The sequence below is a fragment of the Mustelus asterias genome, chromosome 9 (assembly GCF_964213995.1).
Source record: "Mustelus asterias chromosome 9, sMusAst1.hap1.1, whole genome shotgun sequence".
Taxonomy (NCBI): Eukaryota; Metazoa; Chordata; class Chondrichthyes; order Carcharhiniformes; family Triakidae; genus Mustelus; species Mustelus asterias.
In genome coordinates, this window is record NC_135809.1 from 69364362 (window position 1) to 69383678 (window position 19317).

Genomic DNA, 19317 nt, shown 5'->3' on the forward strand with positions numbered 1-19317 from the left:
ATGGTCGTAAATCCCATCCCTAAGGACCTTTTCCATTAATTTACCAACCACCAAAGTAAGACTAACCGGTCTATAATTACCAGGGTCATTTCTATTCCCTTTCTTAAACAGAGGAACAACATTCGCCATTCTCCAGTCCTCTGGCACCATCCCCGTGGACAGTGAGGACCCAAAGATCAAAGCCAAAGGCTCTGCAATCTCATCCCTTGCCTCCCAAAGAATCCTAGGATACATTTCATCAGGCCCAGGGGACTTATCGACCTTCAGTTTATTCAAAACTGCCAGGACATCCTCCCTCCGAACATCTATTTCCTCCAGCCTATTAGCCTGTAACACCTTCTCTACCTCAAAAACATGGCCCCTCTCCTTGGTGAACACTGAAGAAAAGTATTAATTCATCACCTCGCCTATCTCTACTGACTCCATACACAAGTTCCCACTACTGTCCTTGACCGGCCCTAACCTCACCTGGTCATTCTTTTATTCCTCACATAAGAGTAAAAAGCCTTGGGGTTTTCCTTGATCCGACCCGTCAAGGACTTCTCATGCCCCTCCTAGCTCTCCTAAGCCCCTTTTTCAGCTCATTCCTTGCTAACTTGTAACCCTCAATCGAGCCACCTGAACCTTGTTTCCTCATCCCTACATAAGCTTCCCTCTTCCTTTTCACAAGACATTCCACCTCTTTCGTGAACCATGGTTCCCTCACTCGGCCATTTCCTCCCTGCCTGACAGGGACATACCTTTCAAGGACACCAGTATTTGTTCCTTGGAAAATGTTCCACTTTTCATTAGTGCCTTTCCCTGACAGTTTCTGTTCCCATTGTATCCCCCCTAATTCTTGCCTAATCGCATCATAATTACCTCTCCCCCAATTGTAAACCTTGCCCTGCCATACAGCCCTATCCCTCTCCATTGCAATAACAATAGACACCGAATTGTGGTCACTATCTCCAAAGTGCTCTCCCACAACCAAATCTAACACTTGGCCTGGTTCATTTCCCAGTACCAAATCCAATGTGGCCTCACCTCTTGTCGGCCTATCCACATATTGTGTCAGGAAACCCTCCTACACACACTGCACAAAAACTGCCCCATCCGAACTATTTGACCTACAAAGGTTCCAATCAATATTTGGAAAGTTAAAGTCCCCCATGACAACTACCCTGTGACCCCCACACATATCCATAATCTGCTTAGCAATTTCTTCCTCCACATCTCTATTACTATTTGGGGGCCTATAGTAAACTCCTAACAACGTCACCGCTCCTTTCCTATTTCTAACCTCAGCCCATATTACCTCAGTGTGCAGATCCCCCTCGAAGTGCCTTTCCGCAGCCGTTAAACTATCCTTGATTAACAATGCTACTCCTCCATCTCTTTTACCAGCTTCCCTACACTTACTAATGAAATTATGGTCACTGGTCCCAATGTGATCCCTCACTAACACTTCTGTCACCTGCCCTTCCTTATTTCCCAAGGGGACGTTTTACCCCCTCTCTAGTGGGGCCATCCACATACTGAATGAGAAATTCCTTCTGAATACACTCAACAAATTTCTCTCCATCCAACCCTCTAATACTATGGCTGTCCCAGTCAATATTGGGAAAGTTGAAATCCCCTACTATTACCACCCTATTTTTCTTGGAGCTGTCTGTAAATCTCCTTACATATTTGCTCCTCAATTTCCCGCCAACAATTTGGGGGCCTATGATACAACTCTATCAAAGTGATTTTCCCCTTATTTCTCAGTTCAACCCATATAGACTCAGTGGGCGAACCCTCGGATATATCCCCTCTCAGTACTGCCATGATGTTTCCCTTGCTCAAAAGTGCAACTCTCCCTCCTCTCTTACCTCCTGTTCTATCTTTCCTATAGTATCTGTACCCTGGAACATTGAACTGCCAGTCCTATCCTTCCCTTAGCCATGTTTCAGTAATTGCTATAATATCCCAGTCCCACGTACCCATCCATGCCCTGAGTTCATCTGCCTTGCCCATCAGGCCTCTTGCATTGAAATAAGTGCAGTTTAATCTGGACCTCCCTTACTCTCTGTCTTGCTTTTGCCTGATCTGTCTGATACTAGGATGACTGACACTGCCTTTACTAATTAATGTGTTCTCTTTCACTTCTGTGCTATCCTCAACCTTCTCTTTGGTCTCCCTACTACTTTGGGTCCCACCCCCCTGCCAAACTGGTTTAAACCCTCCCGAGTGGCTCAAGCAAATTTCTCCATCAGGATATTAGTCTCCCTCCAGTTCGGGTGTAACCCACCCCGTTTGAACAGATCAGCCCTTCCCCAGAAGAGACCCAATGATCCAAAAATCTAAATCCCTGCACCAGCTCTCAAGGCACACATTCATCAGCCTAATCTTCCTATTCCTACTCTCTCCAGCACGTGGCACTGGTAGTAGTCCAGAAATCACTACCTTCGAGGTCCTGCACTTGAGCCTTCTGCCTAACTCTTTACAGCAGAATCAGGTGTTCTTCAGTCTGGTCATTATTCACCGCTGTGATTTGCTCAGACATTTTCCCAATCCAGGAAATCTAGTTAATTAGTGGACATGTTGATTGCAGTTTGCAGTTTGGAATGATTTTGAGGCAGTGAAACTAAAACACAAAATGCTGGAAAATCTCAGCAGATCTGACAGCATTGGTAGAGAGAGAACAGAGCTCATGTTTTGAGCCTGAATGACTCTGTCAGAGCTGACTTCATTGGCAAAACATTGGTTCTATTCTCTCTCCACAGATGCTGACTGACCTGCTGAGATTTTCCAGCATTTTCTATTCCTGTTTCAGATTCCAGCATCCGCAGTAATTTGTCTTTATCTTTGATCAGGTGACCTCACTAACTCAGTGGTTATGCTGAGATTTTGACGTTGGATTCTCTGCATGCTTTCCTGAGCTTGAGCTCACTGATGGCCGAGTATGTGTATCCCTCCTGTAGACACACACTGCAGTGCAGCATTCTGTCCTTCAAGCTCAATCCCAGCCAGTTTACATCTATTTGCACTCGCACTATGTCTGGCTGTGGGAGGATCTTGGTGTTATTCCCAGTGGGCACCAATCAGAGCTCCATCTCTCCCTGTTAACGTGCGACAATAACAAGGTGGTCCCCCTGGCAATAAACATGTGATGGGGAAGTGCCCAGCACTGGGCACCGTGCCAATAGATACTTGGCACTGGGTGTGGGGAGCAGGATTCTCATCTGGAAGAGTGCCAACAAAAGCAAAGCTGGAAACGGGGAATTAAAAGGAAGGATCACTGGAGAGGGTCCCTCTGTGTGTCTGAGGGGAGAGTGACGGTACGACTTGTTTTGTGTGGATAACAAGGTGAGTCTTGCCGAACAGCCACTCTAACGGGCATCTCCTGAGAGATTTAGCTGCCCACATCAGACATTGTGGCCTCTTGCTTTTGTTTTTCCATTCAGTCGGGGGCTAAAAAAACACCCTGAAGAAGTACTGCTCTTCTCTCCAACAGGATTTATAAATATCACCCATTCTCTATGCCTTTTAGCTCTGACAAAGGGTCATCTGGACTCGAAACGTCAGCACTTTTCTCTCCTTATAGATGCTGCCAGAGCTGCTGAGATTTTCCAGCATTTTCTCTTTTGGTTTCAGTCAGGGGGCTATCTGGTCAATTGTAATCCCTGAAGTGATGGTCAATCCCTCTCCTGTTTCTTGCTGAGTAGCTGCACATCCAGTCAGTAAAGGAGGTCACTTTGTCAGAGGGCTGTCCACAAGACCAAGTCAAGGTAACACTGTCCCTCTATCAAACTGCAGTGTGTACGCATCAGAACATTCAATCAAAGGGGATGGTGTTCATATTCCGGGTGAGGATTGAGGGGGCGGGGGGAGGGTTTATATTCAGGATGAGAATGGGGGGGGGTTATATTTGGGGTGAGCATGGGGGGGGTTTATATTTGGGGTGAGCATGGGGGGGGTTATATTTGGGGTGAGGATGGGGGGGTTTATATTTGGGGTGAGCATGGGGGGGTTTATATTCTGGGTGAGGATGGGGGGTTTATATTCTGGGTGAGCATGGGGGGGGTTATATTCTGGGTGAGGATGGGGGGTTTATATTTGGGGTGAGCATGGGGGGGGTTATATTTGGGGTGAGGAAGGGGTGGTTTATATTTGGGGTGAGGATGGGGGGTTTATATTTGGGGTGAGGATGGGGGGGGTTTATATTTGGGGTGAGGATGGGGGGGTTTATATTCAGGATGAGGATGGGGGGTTTATATTTGGGGTGAGGAAGGGGGTGGTTTATATTTGGGGTGAGGATGGGGGGTTTATATTTGGGGTGAGGATGGGGGGGTTTATATTCAGGGTGAGGATGGGGGGTTTATATTTGGGGTGAGGATGGGGGGGGTTATATTTGGGGTGAGGATGGGGGGGTTTATATTCAGGGTGAGGATAGGGGGTTTATATTTGGGGTGAGGATGGGGGGTTTATATTTGGGGTGAGCATGGGTGGTTTATATTTGGGGTGAGGATGGGGGGGTTTATATTGGGTGAGGATGGGGGGGTTATATTTGGGGTGAGGATGGGGGGGTTTATATTCAGGGTGAGGATGGGGGGTTTATATTTGGGGTGAGGATGGGGGGTTTATATTTGGGGTGAGCATGGGTGGTTTATATTTGGGGTGAGGATGGGGGGTTTATATTTGGGGTGAGGATGGGAGGTTTATATTTGGGGTGAGCGTGGGTGGTTTATATTCGGGGTGAGGAAGGGGGGGTATATATTTGGGGTGAGGATGGGGGGGTTTATATTTGGGGTGAGGATGGGGGGCTTTATATTTGGGGTGAGGATGGGGGGCTTTATATTTGGGGTGAGGATGGGGGGTTTATATTTGGTGAGGATGGGGGGGTTTATATTTGCGGTGAGGATGGGGGGGTTTATATTTGGGGTGAGGATGGGGGGGTTTATATTTGGGGTGAGGAAGGGGGGGGTTTATATTTGGGGTGAGGATGGGGGGTTTATATTCAGGGTGAGGAAGGGGGGGTTTATATTTGGGGTGAGGATGGGGGTGTTTGTATTTGGGGTGAGGATGGGGGGGTTTATATTCAGGGTGAGGATGGGGGGGTTTATATTTGGGGTGAGGATGGGGGGCACGGCCGGCACTGCGCTGATTTGCATTACTTAGCTTACCTGAGCATGCCATTATCAGGATCGTAAGAAGTCTCACAACACCAGGTTAAAGTCCAACAGGTTTATTTGGTAGCAAATACCATAAGCTTTCCGTGCAATGCTCCTTCGTCAGATGGAGTGGTCTCTGTTCTCAAACAGGGCACAGACACAGAAATCAAATTACAGAATACTGATTAGAATGCAAATCTCTACAGCCAGCCAGGTCTTAAATGCACAGACAATGTGGGTGGAGGGAGCATTCAACACAGGTTAAAGAGATGTGTATTGTCTCCAGACAGTACAGCTTGTGAAATTGTGCAAGTCCAGGAGTCAAGCTGTGGGGGTTACTGATAATGTGACATAAACCCAACATCCCGGTTTAGACCGTCCTCATGTGTACGAAACTTGGCTATCAGTTTCTGCTCAGTGGCTCTGCGCTGTCGTGTGTCGTGAAGGCCGCCTTGGAGAACGCTTACCTGAAGATCCAAGGCTGAATGCCCGTGAGCATTCAGCTTATGGTATTTGCTACCAAATAAACCTGTTGGACTTTAACCTGGTGTTGTGAGACTTCTTACTGTGCTTACCCCAGTCCAACGCCGGCATCTCCACATCATGATTATCAGGATCCACATGGCAATCTCCGCCCATGTTTGCATCTCCCACCTCTTTGGTGTGATGTCACTTTGGTGTGAATCAGAGTAAGTATATAAAAGTTTCAACCTCGCGTGGCAGCCTTGAACTGGTGTGAGGAGGTAAGTGCTGCTAGCGGAGTGTGGGGATGTTGCAGCAGGCCCTGGAGATACCTGGTGGGCTTCCTCTTGCTGTCTTCAGGTGCTGGCCCGTGGACCAGTGATATCTGGGGTGGGGTGGGTGGGTGGCGGGGGAGGGGGGTAACTTCTATTTTCTCAGAGCTCTCTGGGTGAGGTTCTGTGAAGGAGTCCTGCTCAGCCTTTCCCTTGAGGGTAGTGCTGTAGCTCAGTGTGGGAGGTACCCTCAAGGAGTCCTGCTCAGGTGCAGTGGCATTGTCTTGCCACAGGGTGTGTTCAGGGACTCGACTAAGTGCTGGTGTTCCGGGGTGGGGGGGGAGTGCACCATGTGCTGACTGAGGCCTCACTGGATGAAGCAGCTGCTGCTCCAGGCCGGGGTGCAGAGGTTTAGAATGGACTGTGTGGAATCTGCTGTCACTGGGCACATCTGGTGCTGATTGGCAGTCTGTCCCTGCCCTGCCCTGTGACACGGACCAGCCACACATGCCTGTAACGGATGCTGCAGTTATTACACATAGCAATGGCTCAAGAGTGCGCATTACCCACGGCTGCACACCGATCTGCATAATCTGTGCCAGCATGTTATGATGGGAATCTCACACAACCCTAATCAGGTCATGCATGGCACCATGGATTGTGTGGTGTTGCTAGCACCCACAAGTGGGGGTATTGGCCCAAGTGAGGGATTGGGGTGGTGCTGGATCTATGCAGCCAATGATAATAATCCGTCATTCTATGCTCTTTCCAAACCCCACTGTGCAGATGGATCTTGGACTGATCGATTTGGCGCTGGTCATCATGGTGGCAGCAGAGGTGGAGGTGGCTCAGGAAGTGGCGGGCGTGGAGAGACCACCTCAAGAGCAGCTACTACCAGTCCCTTAGGAAGGAGGTCAGGGGGCTGCCGCTAAGGGACAGAAGGTGGGTGAGCAGGCTCCCAAGAGGGTACACAGAAGGCAGAGGGTGCCAAGGCCAGGAGGTACAGGCCCCGCAATTCATTCGAGGCCCTATCGGAGGAGATGTGCCGTCTCTCCAAGACCACGGTGCGTCACCTTTGTGAGGTGCTCGCACACCTGACACCTCACGTGAGTGGCGGCCACCCACTCCCTGTTGACGTGAAGGTGACGGCTGCCCTGAATGTTTACGCCTCCGGCTCATTTCAGGCACCCAGTGGAGACTTATTTGGGATCTCCCAGGCCTCCATGCACAGATGTGTGCGGCAGGTCACAGATGCCCTGTAATCCCGGGCAGGGCAGTACGTAAATTCCGATGTGGGTCTTGCACAGCAGAAGGCCCAGGCTCTCGGCTTCACTGCCATTGCAGGAATGTCGAATGTACAGGGAGCAGTGGACGGGACACACATCACCTTGCGAGCCCCACATGCAGGACCGCAGCAATTTCTAAACAGGAAGGGGTTCCACTCCCTGAACGTTCAAATGGTCTGTGACCATCTCATGCGGATCATGGAGGTCGATGCACGCCATCCAGGAAGTGCGCATGACAGCTTTGTCCTGAGGCAGTCGGACATCCGTGGGCTCTTTGAAGACCAGCCCAGGCTGGTCTTCAAAGATGGCTATTGGGTGACAAAGGATACCCACTAAGACCATGGCTGATGACGCCTGTGCAGAGGCCCAAGACCGAGGTGGAGACCCGTTACAACGAGGCCCATGCTCCACCTGGTCCATCGTAGAGCGGTGCATTGGCCTGCTTAAAATGCTGTTTCTGCTGCTTGGACCGCTCACGGGGGGGCCCTCCAATGCATGCTTCATACATCATCATAGTTTGCTGCGTTCTGCACAACATTCCCCAGCAGCGGGAGACCAGCTGGAGCAGGAGGAGGGACGAGGGGCAAGTTGCATGTCCCGCCATATGAAGAGCCGGAGGAAGTACAGCGGGCGGCAACGGCAGGTGTCCGGCAGGGAAGGGCAGCTAGGGAAGCCTTGATTGCAGCCCGCTTCACCTAGCTGGTGCTGTGCAGTGAGGGGGCTGCAACCACCAAACATCCACCACACCCCAGGAGCAAGCGCAGCCCCTATTCAACCTCCAAACCAACCTGGCCCTCAAACCACCACATCACCCTTCCCTTGCTCCTGTCATCCCACCACCCTATCCCCCAGAAACATCCGACCCTGTTAATGTGCCTGGGCTGGTAATGGTTGTGAGTCTTGGTTGAAGGCTGGAGGATGATGATGACTTGCTGTTGTGCTCACTGGGATCCTGCCCCTGGTGCCATTCAAGTCTGACTCCGACCTGTACTCCGAGTGCACGCTGCCACCCTGGCCCACGTAGCTGTAAGGGTTGGGGACACATGTTTTTCGGCCAACGGGGGGGGAGGGTGGGCGGCAGGTGCACTTGCACCAAAGGTCTGGTGGATGTTGGGGAAGGTAAGGCAGGCACTCTAACATGTGGCTGAGTCTCCAAGGCACAACAGACAGCACCATGCACATCGGAGGTGGCGGTGTCCAGCTGTGATGCATGGCCTGTTGCCTGTGATGCCCTTGGCGGATGTCTCCTTGGTGGCCGGGACCTGGAGGGCCCCAGCTGACTTGTGAATGCCGCTGTTTCGGTGCCACCCTGTTCATCTCGCTGGCCCTGAGATGCCCCGGTGTGAGGAAGGGGAGAATCAGAAGGTCTCAGGACATCTGGGATCTCCTGGTTGGAAGGCCCCGGCATGGACTCAAGCACTTCCTCCTCCCTTAGGGTGCCCAGAGGCCCCGGGGACACTGCATGGGAGCCAGGGTAACTGCACTGAGCTCCAGAAGCTCCGGCATCACCTGGCTCTGCCAGTCCTGGAGGCCTAGATACGCCTGCCCCATGATGTGTGATCCCTCAGCCCTGGCCCTCTGAGGCTGGGCCAAGCTCCGGAGCCTCTCCGCTACAGCATTCTGTGAGCAAGCCAGGCTCTGGAGCCCCTCAGCAGTAGCCCTCTGAGCCTGGGCTAAGTTGTTGAGGCTCACAGTCACAGCTTGCTGTGTCTCCAGAATGCCAGCGAGAGTCCCAGCCATGGCCAGCAGTGGCCATTGAATGGTGTGCCTCCTAGACGTATGAAACACACTCGCCCATGGCCCCTTGTGTCTCCAGGATGGGCTGGACCCTGTCACCCATGAGGACAGACCCGGAGCCAGGCTTTCCACTGCGGTCGCCATCCTTTGCAGTGTTGGCCTAGTTTGCACGCTGTGTTGGCACCACCTCCTACAACAGCACTCTGTTGGACTCCTCTAAACAGCCTTGCAGTCGCAGTGTGGTTGCTGACAGCCCTTCCACAACTCCCTGGGTTTCCTGATGCATCTCCACCAGCTTTGGGAGAAACAAACCCAGAGGCCCAGCAACTGGCTTGGGGACAGCTGAATCCTGGCCTCCGGCAGAGCTCCGTGTGCCCGAGCCCTCAGATGTGCCCACCTTCACCCGATGTGCATCAGTGTCTGTGATGTGCTCACCAGTTCGTGACCCAGAAGCCTCAACACTAAAGGTACCCACCGTGGTGATAGTCTCTGTGTTGGTGGGTTGTGTGGTACATGCTGGTGGCACTTCAGTGGTGCTGCCCTTGGAGGATTCTTCAATGCCTCCCTCCGAGGTGTCATCCAGGGGGTTGTGAGCAGTTTTCTCCAGAGCAACGGGTGGCGCCAACACCTGAAGGGCCGGGTTCCTCTGGGTCCAGAGCTGCAATAACAAACACCCATCAGGGGAAGGGAGGCAAAACATTTTATGTAGCGTCGCACTTACTTCGAGGCGGACCTAGGTTGAGGGTGCGCTTCTGCTCACTTGCATGCTGGACGCCGACCTGGCTCTCCATCACCATTCTGGAAGCCCCATCACCCCCTGCCAGCTCCATGGAACGCTCTTCAATGCTGGTCAGCTGCTGCAGGTCACGCACACCACCATCAGTCTGTGCAGTTTCACGTATGTTGTGAATGGTTTTCTCCTGTTGGAACATAAGGTGGATAGCAAGCGTTAACATATTGAAGCGCATGGTGTCCAATGCGTGCCTGTGTCTCGGGCATTGTGCTGACAGTTTTGGGAAAATGGTTACCATTGAAGGGTGCTCGTTGAGGGGTAACGGGAAGGGATTCCTTCAGGTGTCTAAGCAGATCCATGCAAACCATGTACGGGGTTCCAAGTGGGATGCTCACTCACCCTTGCTGCTTGAAGAAGGTTGTACAGTTTTTTTCGACACTGCTGGCCAGAGCACGGTGTCAGGCTCCTGGCATTCACCACTTCTTCCAATCCTCCCACAACGCTGTGGCAGATGCACCCCTTGGCCGGGGAGCAGACGATGACGCCTATCCTCCACGGCATCTAGCAGGTGCTCCTGGTCTGCCTCTGAAAATCTGGGTGCAGGTTTCTGCGCAGATATCTTCGTGGCCTTACTGGCTAGGTGCCCATTCCTGCAGCGTATATACAGCTCTGGCTTATTAGGGGGGTGCAGGTGCAGTGAGTGCGGCCGGTCAAGGGCCCGTCGGCAACAAATACTTGAGAGATTTTGAAGGCTTTTTTCAGTTGAGTGTCATACATCCCTCAGGGTGCTGATTGGCTGCCATTCAATAGGCTGCTGTGTCCAAGGAGGGGTGCAATACCCAGGGCTCCTAATCGATAGGCTGCTGTGTCCGGGGGGGGGCGGGGGGCGGGTGCAATACCCAGGGCTCCTAATCGATAAGCTGCTGTGTCCGGGGGGGGGGCGGGAGGCGGGCGGGGGGCGGGTGCAATACCCAGGGCTCCTAATCGATAGGCTGCTGTGTCCGGGGGGGGGCGGGGGGCGGGTGCAATACCCAGGGCTCCTAATTGATAAGCTGCTGTGTCCGGCGGGGACGGGGGGCGGGGTGGGGGCGGGGGGTGGGTGCAATACTCAAGGCTCCACTCAAGAGAGGGAATGCTCACGAGCTGGGGGTGTGCATGCCAGCATAACGCAAGTTCTCTGCAAGGCAGCAGTGAGGTCAGTATGTTCAAGGGTTGAAGGAAGGGGGTACCCACATTATCCGGATCTATGTGAGCATGGGGTGAGCGGGCAGCCATGTCTGCGTGTGGCGGGGGGGAAGGGGGGTGGGGGGCTGTGATGTATGTAAGGGGGTTGTGGAGGCCAGCGATGTCTGTATGGGGGGGGGGGGGGCCAGCGATGTCTGTATGGGGGGGGGGGCAGCGATGTCTGTATGGGGGGGGGGGCCAGCGATGTCTGTATGGGGGGGGGGGCCAGCGATGTCTGTATGGGGGGGGGGGCAGCGATGTCTGTATGGGGGGGGGGGCCAGCGATGTCTGTATGGGGGGGGGACCAGCGATGTCTGTATGGGGGGGGGACCAGCGATGTCTGTATGGGGGGGGGACCAGCGATGTCTGTATGGGGGGGGGACCAGCGATGTCTGTATGGGGGGGGGACCAGCGATGTCTGTATGGGGGGGGGGGCCAGCGATGTCTGTATGGGGAGGGGGGCCAGCGATGTCTGTATGGGGGGGGGGGCCAGCGATGTCTGTATGGGGGGGGGGGCAGCGATGTCTGTATGGGGAGGGGGGCAGCGATGTCTGTATGGGGGGGGGGGCAGCGATGTCTGTATGGGGGGGGGGGGCAGCGATGTCTGTATGGGGGGGGGGGCAGCGATGTCTGTATGGGGAGGGGGGCCAGCGATGTCTGTGGAGGAGGGAGGGTTGTGGGGGCCAGTGATGTCTGTGGGGAGGTAGTGGGAGTCAGCAATGAGGCCAGCGATGTCTGTATGGGGAGGGGGGCCAGCGATGTCTGTATGGGGAGGGGGGGCCAGCGATGTCTGTATGGGGAGGGGGGGCCAGCGATGTCTGTATGGGGAGGGGGGCCAGCGATGTCTGTATGGGGAGGGGGGGCCAGCGATGTCTGTATGGGGGGGGGGGGCCAGCGATGTCTGTATGGGGAGGGGGGCCAGCGATGTCTGTATGGGGAGGGGGGCCAGCGATGTCTGTATGGGGAGGGGGGCCAGCGATGTCTGTATGGGGAGGGGGGCCAGCGATGTCTGTATGGGGGGGGGGGGCCAGCGATGTCTGTATGGGGAGGGGGGCCAGCGATGTCTGTATGGGGAGGGGGGGCCAGCGATGTCTGTATGGGGAGGGGGGGCCAGCGATGTCTGTATGGGGAGGGGGGCCAGCGATGTCTGTATGGGGAGGGGGGCCAGCGATGTCTGTATGGGGGAGGGGGGCCAGCGATGTCTGTATGGGGGAGGGGGGCCAGCGATGTCTGTATGGGGAGGGGGGCCAGCGATGTCTGTATGGGGAGGGGGGGCCAGCGATGTCTGTATGGGGAGGGGGGGCCAGCGATGTCTGTATGGGGAGGGGGGCCAGCGATGTCTGTATGGGGAGGGGGGGCCAGCGATGTCTGTATGGGGAGGGGGGGCCAGCGATGTCTGTATGGGGAGGGGGGCCAGCGATGTCTGTATGGGGAGGGGGGCCAGCGATGTCTGTATGGGGAGGGGGGCCAGCGATGTCTGTATGGGGAGGGGGGCCAGCGATGTCTGTATGGGGAGGGGGGGCCAGCGATGTCTGTATGGGGGGGGGGGGCCAGCGATGTCTGTATGGGGAAGGGGGCCAGCGATGTCTGTATGGGGAAGGGGGCCAGCGATGTCTGTATGGGGAGGGGGGGCCAGCGATGTCTGTATGGGGAGGGGGGGCCAGCGATGTCTGTATGGGGGGGGGGGGCCAGCGATGTCTGTATGGGGGGGGGGGGCCAGCGATGTCTGTATGGGGAGGGGGGCAGCGATGTCTGTATGGGGAGGGGGGCCAGCGATGTCTGTATGGGGAGGGGGGCAGCGATGTCTGTATGGGGAGGGGGGCCAGCGATGTCTGTATGGGGAGGGGGGCAGCGATGTCTGTATGGGGAGGGGGGCAGCGATGTCTGTATGGGGAGGGGGGGCAGCGATGTCTGTGGCGGGAGTGGGGGGGTGTTGTTGTGGGGACCAGCGATGAGGCCAGCGATGTCTGTGGGTGTTGGATGGCGGTGATCTGGATGCTGGGAGGTCTTTTCAGTGATCTCCCAGCGATGTGCGCATGCACGGGTTCCTGCTCATCCTGCCAATTTCAGGCTCTTTGGCGTGAATAGGCCCTGCCCCCTGAGCATTTAATGATATTCATGATTGCGCCCTCTGCATTGCAGAGAGTGCGGAGATTCGGGTCTGAAGTTGTACTGAAAAAACAGTCGTGATCTGGACCAGTTTTCTCGCCAATTCAGCACTTTTGGGAAAATCGCCCCCATTAACTCAGTTTGTCTCTCCACAGTTGCTGTGTGTTTGTAGTATTCTTGTTTTATAATTCAGATTTCCATCACAACAGTATTTTGTGTTTCTCATTCTCTTTGTCACTGTCTCCATTCTGCCCTCTCAGTGCCCTGTTCACCCAGTGCTCCAGATTTTGTGTCTCCATCTTTCTATCTTTCTGCTATTGTTCACTTTCCTTCACGTCCTTTTTGCTATTGTGACCAAACGGTCCTCTTAGAAATTTACTGCACAGGAGGCCTTTCAGCCCATACTGGCCATTTGAAAGTGTAATCATAATTTTCTCATATCCCTGATGTTTGTCCAGAACTCGGGTACCTTTTAAATTACAGAATAATGTTTCACCAGCATTTCATTTCGAGTTTTCTAGAATCCGACAACTCTAGGAAATAAATCTCTCGTCAACCTTTGGATCTTATTCGATTAAACTAAATCTCTGACCTCAAATTATTGATCCACTAACCAGAAGGAATAGTTTTTCCCCATCCAAGCTACCAAAACATACCTTAAAAAAATCTCAATTAGACCATCTCTTAATCTTCTCTGTTCCTCGGAGAACAGTCTTAACGTTTCTAATTTCACGTCTGAAGTCCATCTTCAGCAGCAAAGTGCTGGTTAACATCAACTGCATCTTTCTAAGGTGTTTACTTCTTCCCTGGAGCCTAGAATTATCTACAGTATTTCAGCTGAGGCAAATCCAGTGATTTATAAAGTTCTGGCATGATTATTTGCTTTATAAAGATTGTTAAAGCAAAGTGAAAACTCTGTTTTCAATCACCTTTTAACATGCCATGGATTTCTGTAAATGGTCACCAAGATATCTCTGTTCATCCACACAGACTAGGGTCAAACAGATTCCCATTCACCCAAAGCTCACTCCACCATTGTGCAAAATGTGTTCTGTTTTCATGTGTAATCTGTAATTTATTAAAGCAAGGTTTGCTCCAAGCAGCTTCTGAAATTATAGCTTCAGTAACTGAAATTGCACATTTCTCTCCATGTCTATCTCTCTGCACTGTGGCTCTGGGAGGGCTATTGGAATATTGGAAGGCGGCCTTCACGACACACGACAGCGCAGAGTCGCTGAGCAGAAACTGATAGCCAGGTTCCGCACACACGAGGACGGTCTCAACCGGGATATTGGGTTTATGTCACACTATCTGTAATCCCCACATCTTGCCTGGATGTGCAAAATCTCACGAGCTGTCCTGTCTGGAGACGATACACATCTCTTTAACCTGTGCGTAATGTTCCTTCCACTCACATTGTCTGTACCTTTCAGACTTGATTAGCTGTAAAGGCTCACATTCCAATCATTATTCATGTAAATTGAGTTTGTGTCTTTGTGCCCTGTTTGTGATCAGAACTCCCACCCACCTGATGAAGGGACAGCCTGTTCCGAAAGCTCGTGGCTTTTGCTACCAAATAAACCTGTTGGACTTTAACCTGGTGTTGTTAGACTTCTTACTGGGCGATTGGAAGACAGGCGCGTGCTACTCGCACCACACTGTAGCTGCCCCTCCCTCAGATAGGACAAACTGTTTGTGTGAACTCCCATCATTTCTCCACTAATTACGTATTCCTTACTTCAGCAGGACAAAAGCCGCCAAAATTCTGTGCTGCAAAGGAACACAAGCCATGTCAGTGGCAAGGGAAGATGAAACAGCCAAGAGCTTCTGGGAGGTCAGTGACATACATGAACCCCGCAACCACAATGTCCCCACCATGCCCCTAAATGCAAACACTGCCATCTTTCTCCAACTTGTCACATGACGTTTCTCCTGTCAGAGACAAACAAACAAAGAACAAAGAACAGTACAGCACAGGAAACAGGCCCTTCGGCCCTCCAAGCCTGTGCCGCTCCTTGGTCCAATTAGACCAATCGTTTGTATCCCTCCATTCCCAGGCTGCTCATGTGACTATCCGGGTAAGTCTTAAACGATGTCAGCGTGCCTGCCTCCACCACCCTACTTGGCAGCACATTCCAGGCCCCCAACACTCTCTGTGTAAAAAAAGTCCCTCTGATATCTGAGTTATACTTCGCCCCTCTCACCTTGAGCCCATAACCCCTCGTGATCGTCACCTCCGACCTGGGAAAAAGCTTCCCACTATTCACCCTATCTATCCCCTTCATAATCTTGTACACCTCTATTAGATCTCCCCTCATTCTCCGTCTTTCCAGGGAGAACAACCCCAGTTTACCCAATCTCTCCTCATAGCTAAGACCCTCCATACTGGGCAACATCCTGGTAAACCTTCTCTGCACTCTCTCTAACGCCTCCACGTCCTTCTGGTAGTGCGGTGACCAGAACTGGACGCAGTACTCCAAATGTGGCCTAACCAGCGTTCTATACAGCTGCAACATCAGACTCCAGCTTTTATACTCTATACCCCGTCCTATAAAGGCAAGCATACCATATGCCTTCTTCACCACCTTCTCCACCCGTGTTGCCACCTTCAAGGATTTGTGGACTTGCACACCTAGGTCCCTCTGTGTTTCTATACTCCTGATGACTCTGCCATTTATTGTATAACTCCTCCCTACATTATTTCTTCCAAAATGCATCACTTTGCATTTATCTGGATTAAACTCCATCTGCCACCTCTCCGCCCAATTTTTCAGCCTATCTATATCCTGCTGTATTGCCCGATAATGCTTTTCCCTATCCGCAAGTCCAGCCATCTTCGTGTCATCCGCAAACTTGCTGATTACACCAGTTACACCGTCTTCCAAATCATTTATATATATCACAAATAGCAGAGGCCCCAGTACAGAGCCCTGCGGAACACCACTGGTCACAGACCTCCAGCCAGAAAAAGACCCTTCGACCGCTACCCTCTGTCTCCTATGGCCAAGCCAGTTCTCCACCCATCTAGCCACTTCTCCTTGTATCCCATGAGCCTTAACCTTCTTAACCAACCTGCCATGTGGCACCGCGTGACATTTCTCCTGTCAGAGACCGCGTGACGTTTCTCCTGTCAGAGACCGCGTGACGTTTCTCCTGTCAGAGACCCCGTGACGTTTCTCCTGTCAGAGACCCCGTGACGTTTCTCCTGTCAGAGACCGCGTGACGTTTCTCCTGTCAGAGACCGCGTGACGTTTCTCCTGTCAGAGACCGCGTGACGTTTCTCCTGTCAGAGACCGCGTGACGTTTCTCCTGTCAGAGACCGCGTGACGTTTCTCCTGTCAGAGACCGCGTGACGTTTCTCCTGTCAGAGACCGCGTGACGTTTCTCCTGTCAGAGACCGCGTGACGTTTCTCCTGTCAGAGACCGCGTGACGTTTCTCCTGTCAGAGACCGCGTGACGTTTCTCCTGTCAGAGACCCCGTGACGTTTCTCCTGTCAGAGACCCCGTGACGTTTCTCCTGTCAGAGACCCCGTGACGTTTCTCCTGTCAGAGACCCCGTGACGTTTCTCCTGTCAGAGACCGCGTGACGTTTCTCCTGTCAGAGACCGCGTGACGTTTCTCCTGTCAGAGACCGCGTGACGTTTCTCCTGTCAGAGACCGCGTGACGTTTCTCCTGTCAGAGACCGCGTGACGTTTCTCCTGTCAGAGACCGCGTGACGTTTCTCCTGTCAGAGACCGCGTGACGTTTCTCCTGTCAGAGACCGCGTGACGTTTCTCCTGTCAGAGACCGCGTGACGTTTCTCCTGTCAGAGACCGCGTGACGTTTCTCCTGTCAGAGACCGCGTGACGTTTCTCCTGTCAGAGACCGCGTGACGTTTCTCCTGTCAGAGACCGCGTGACGTTTCTCCTGTCAGAGACCGCGTGACGTTTCTCCTGTCAGAGACCGCGTGACGTTTCTCCTGTCAGAGACCGCGTGACGTTTCTCCTGTCAGAGACCGCGTGACGTTTCTCCTGTCAGAGACCGCGTGACGTTTCTCCTGTCAGAGACCGCGTGACGTTTCTCCTGTCAGAGACCGCGTGACGTTTCTCCTGTCAGAGACCGCGTGACGTTTCTCCTGTCAGAGACCGCGTGACGTTTCTCCTGTCAGAGACCGCGTGACGTTTCTCCTGTCAGAGACCGCGTGACGTTTCTCCTGTCAGAGACCGCGTGACGTTTCTCCTGTCAGAGACCGCGTGACGTTTCTCCTGTCAGAGACCGCGTGACGTTTCTCCTGTCAGAGACCGCGTGACGTTTCTCCTGTCAGAGACCGCGTGACGTTTCTCCTGTCAGAGACCGCGTGACGTTTCTCCTGTCAGAGACCGCGTGACGTTTCTCCTGTCAGAGACCGCGTGACGTTTCTCCTGTCAGAGACCGCGTGACGTTTCTCCTGTCAGAGACCGCGTGACGTTTCTCCTGTCAGAGACCGCGTGACGTTTCTCCTGTCAGAGACCGCGTGACGTTTCTCCTGTCAGAGACCGCGTGACGTTTCTCCTGTCAGAGACCGCGTGACGTTTCTCCTGTCAGAGACCGCGTGACGTTTCTCCTGTCAGAGACCGCGTGACGTTTCTCCTGTCAGAGACCGCGTGACGTTTCTCCTGTCAGAGACCGCGTGACGTTTCTCCTGTCAGAGACCGCGTGACGTTTCTCCTGTCAGAGACCGCGTGACGTTTCTCCTGTCAGAGACCGCGTGACGTTTCTCCTGTCAGAGACCGCGTGACGTTTCTCCTGTCAGAGACCGCGTGACGTTTCTCCTGTCAGAGACCGCGTGACGTTTCTCCTGTCAGAGACCGCGTGACGTTTCTCCTGTCAGAGACCGCGTGACGTTTCTCCTGTCAGAGACCGCGTGACGTTTCTCCTGTCAGAGACCGCGTGACGTTTCTCCTGTCAGAGACCGCGTGACGTTTCTCCTGTCAGAGACCGCGTGACGTTTCTCCTGTCAGAGACCGCGTGACGTTTCTCCTGTCAGAGACCGCGTGACGTTTCTCCTGTCAGAGACCGCGTGACGTTTCTCCTGTCAGAAACCGCGTGACGTTTCTCCTGTCAGAGACCGCGTGACGTTTCTCCTCGCTCTGTTTTTGTGTTTCATTTCTGCTCATAGTGTCTCTCCTCTCTTTGTAGCCGGGACAGTACAGGCGAACGGTGAAGCGGTTTGATGACGGTCACCGTCTCTGCAATGAGCTGCTGAGCTGCTTCCAGGAACGGGCCCGTATTGAGAAGCAGTATGCTCAGAAACTGACCAGCTGGTCCCAGAAATGGAAAACTTTGGTCGACAAGGGTAGGAGTCTGCTAGGGCAGTCTGCCCACTCAGCCAGTGAGCACAGTCAATGAGTCCATCCTTCCCGTCGGTATATTGTCAACTCTTCGTCACAGAAAGGAAAGTAGCATCGGCACTTTGCCCTCCCCAGTGGGGCACTGCATCCCCTTGGGGCAGAGGCAGGGGTTACTGCGTGTCATTCCACCCCCCCCCCCCCCCCCCCTGCCACCGCAAGGTTTGGGGGTCACTGGGTTGGGGCTTGTGCAAATATTTCTGTGTTTAAATGTTTCATCTAACACCCTGCTTCACTTCTCTCTCCGTCCCCGACCTCCGCCTCACCCTCACCCCACCCACCCCCGCCATCTCGCTCTCCTGCCCTTCACCCCCAGGCGCACAGTATGGTACTCTGGAGAAAGCTTGGCATGCTTTCATGACAGCTGCAGACAAACTGAGTGAGCTTCACCTTGAGGTACAGAACCATTTATCTGCTGTCGACTCTGAGCGAGTGAAGCAATGGCAGAAGGAGGCCTTCCACAAACAGCTGATTGGGGGCTTCAAGGAGAGCAGAGAGGCCCAGGATGAGTTTCACAAAGCTCAGAAACCATGGCTGAAGAAGCTGAAGGAGGTGAGGCTGTCATTGGGTGATGTGGATCTCAGATTATCTGTCATTCAATAGCAGATACTGTATGGTGCAAGGGAGTGATCATCTCTGTTAGTCCATCCCAAACCCTCATCAACACCCTCACTCGGTGTCTCAGTCTCCCCTCTCACTGGCTGGGCTGGCGTCTCGGTCTCCCCCCTCACTGGCTGGGCTGGCGTCTCGGTCTCCCCTCTCACTGGCTGGGCTGGCGTCTCGGTCTCCCCCCTCGCTGGCTGGCCAGTGTCTCGGTCTCCCCCCTCACTGGCTGGGCTGGTGTCTCGGTCTCCCCCCTCGCTGGCTGGCCAGTGTCTCGGTCTCCCCCTTCGCTGGCTGGGCTGGCGTCTCGGTCTCCCCCCTCACTGGTTGGGCCGGTATCTTAATGTCTCCCCTCACTGGCTGGCCAGTGTCTCGGTCTCCCCCCTCAC

The 19317-nt window shown here is 53.6% G+C and overlaps 1 protein-coding gene across 14 annotated transcripts in view; it reads left to right on the forward strand.

Annotated features, from left to right (window-relative positions):
- Positions 1-19317, forward strand: part of pacsin3 (protein kinase C and casein kinase substrate in neurons 3) — a 218393-nt gene that overhangs the window by 49696 nt on the left and 149380 nt on the right. For 9 of the 14 annotated variants that reach the window (XM_078220329.1, XM_078220327.1, XM_078220340.1 and 6 more), the window contains 3 exons: positions 14702-14792; positions 18117-18273; positions 18642-18877. In XM_078220329.1, coding sequence (XP_078076455.1) covers positions 14748-14792; positions 18117-18273; positions 18642-18877 — 438 coding nt within the window. In that variant the 5' untranslated portion in view covers positions 14702-14747. Of the gene's footprint in view, positions 1-6789; positions 6812-14701; positions 14793-18116; positions 18274-18641; positions 18878-19317 lie in introns of those variants that run through there. The other 5 variants (XM_078220334.1, XM_078220338.1, XM_078220336.1 and 2 more) reach the window with 2 other exon arrangements.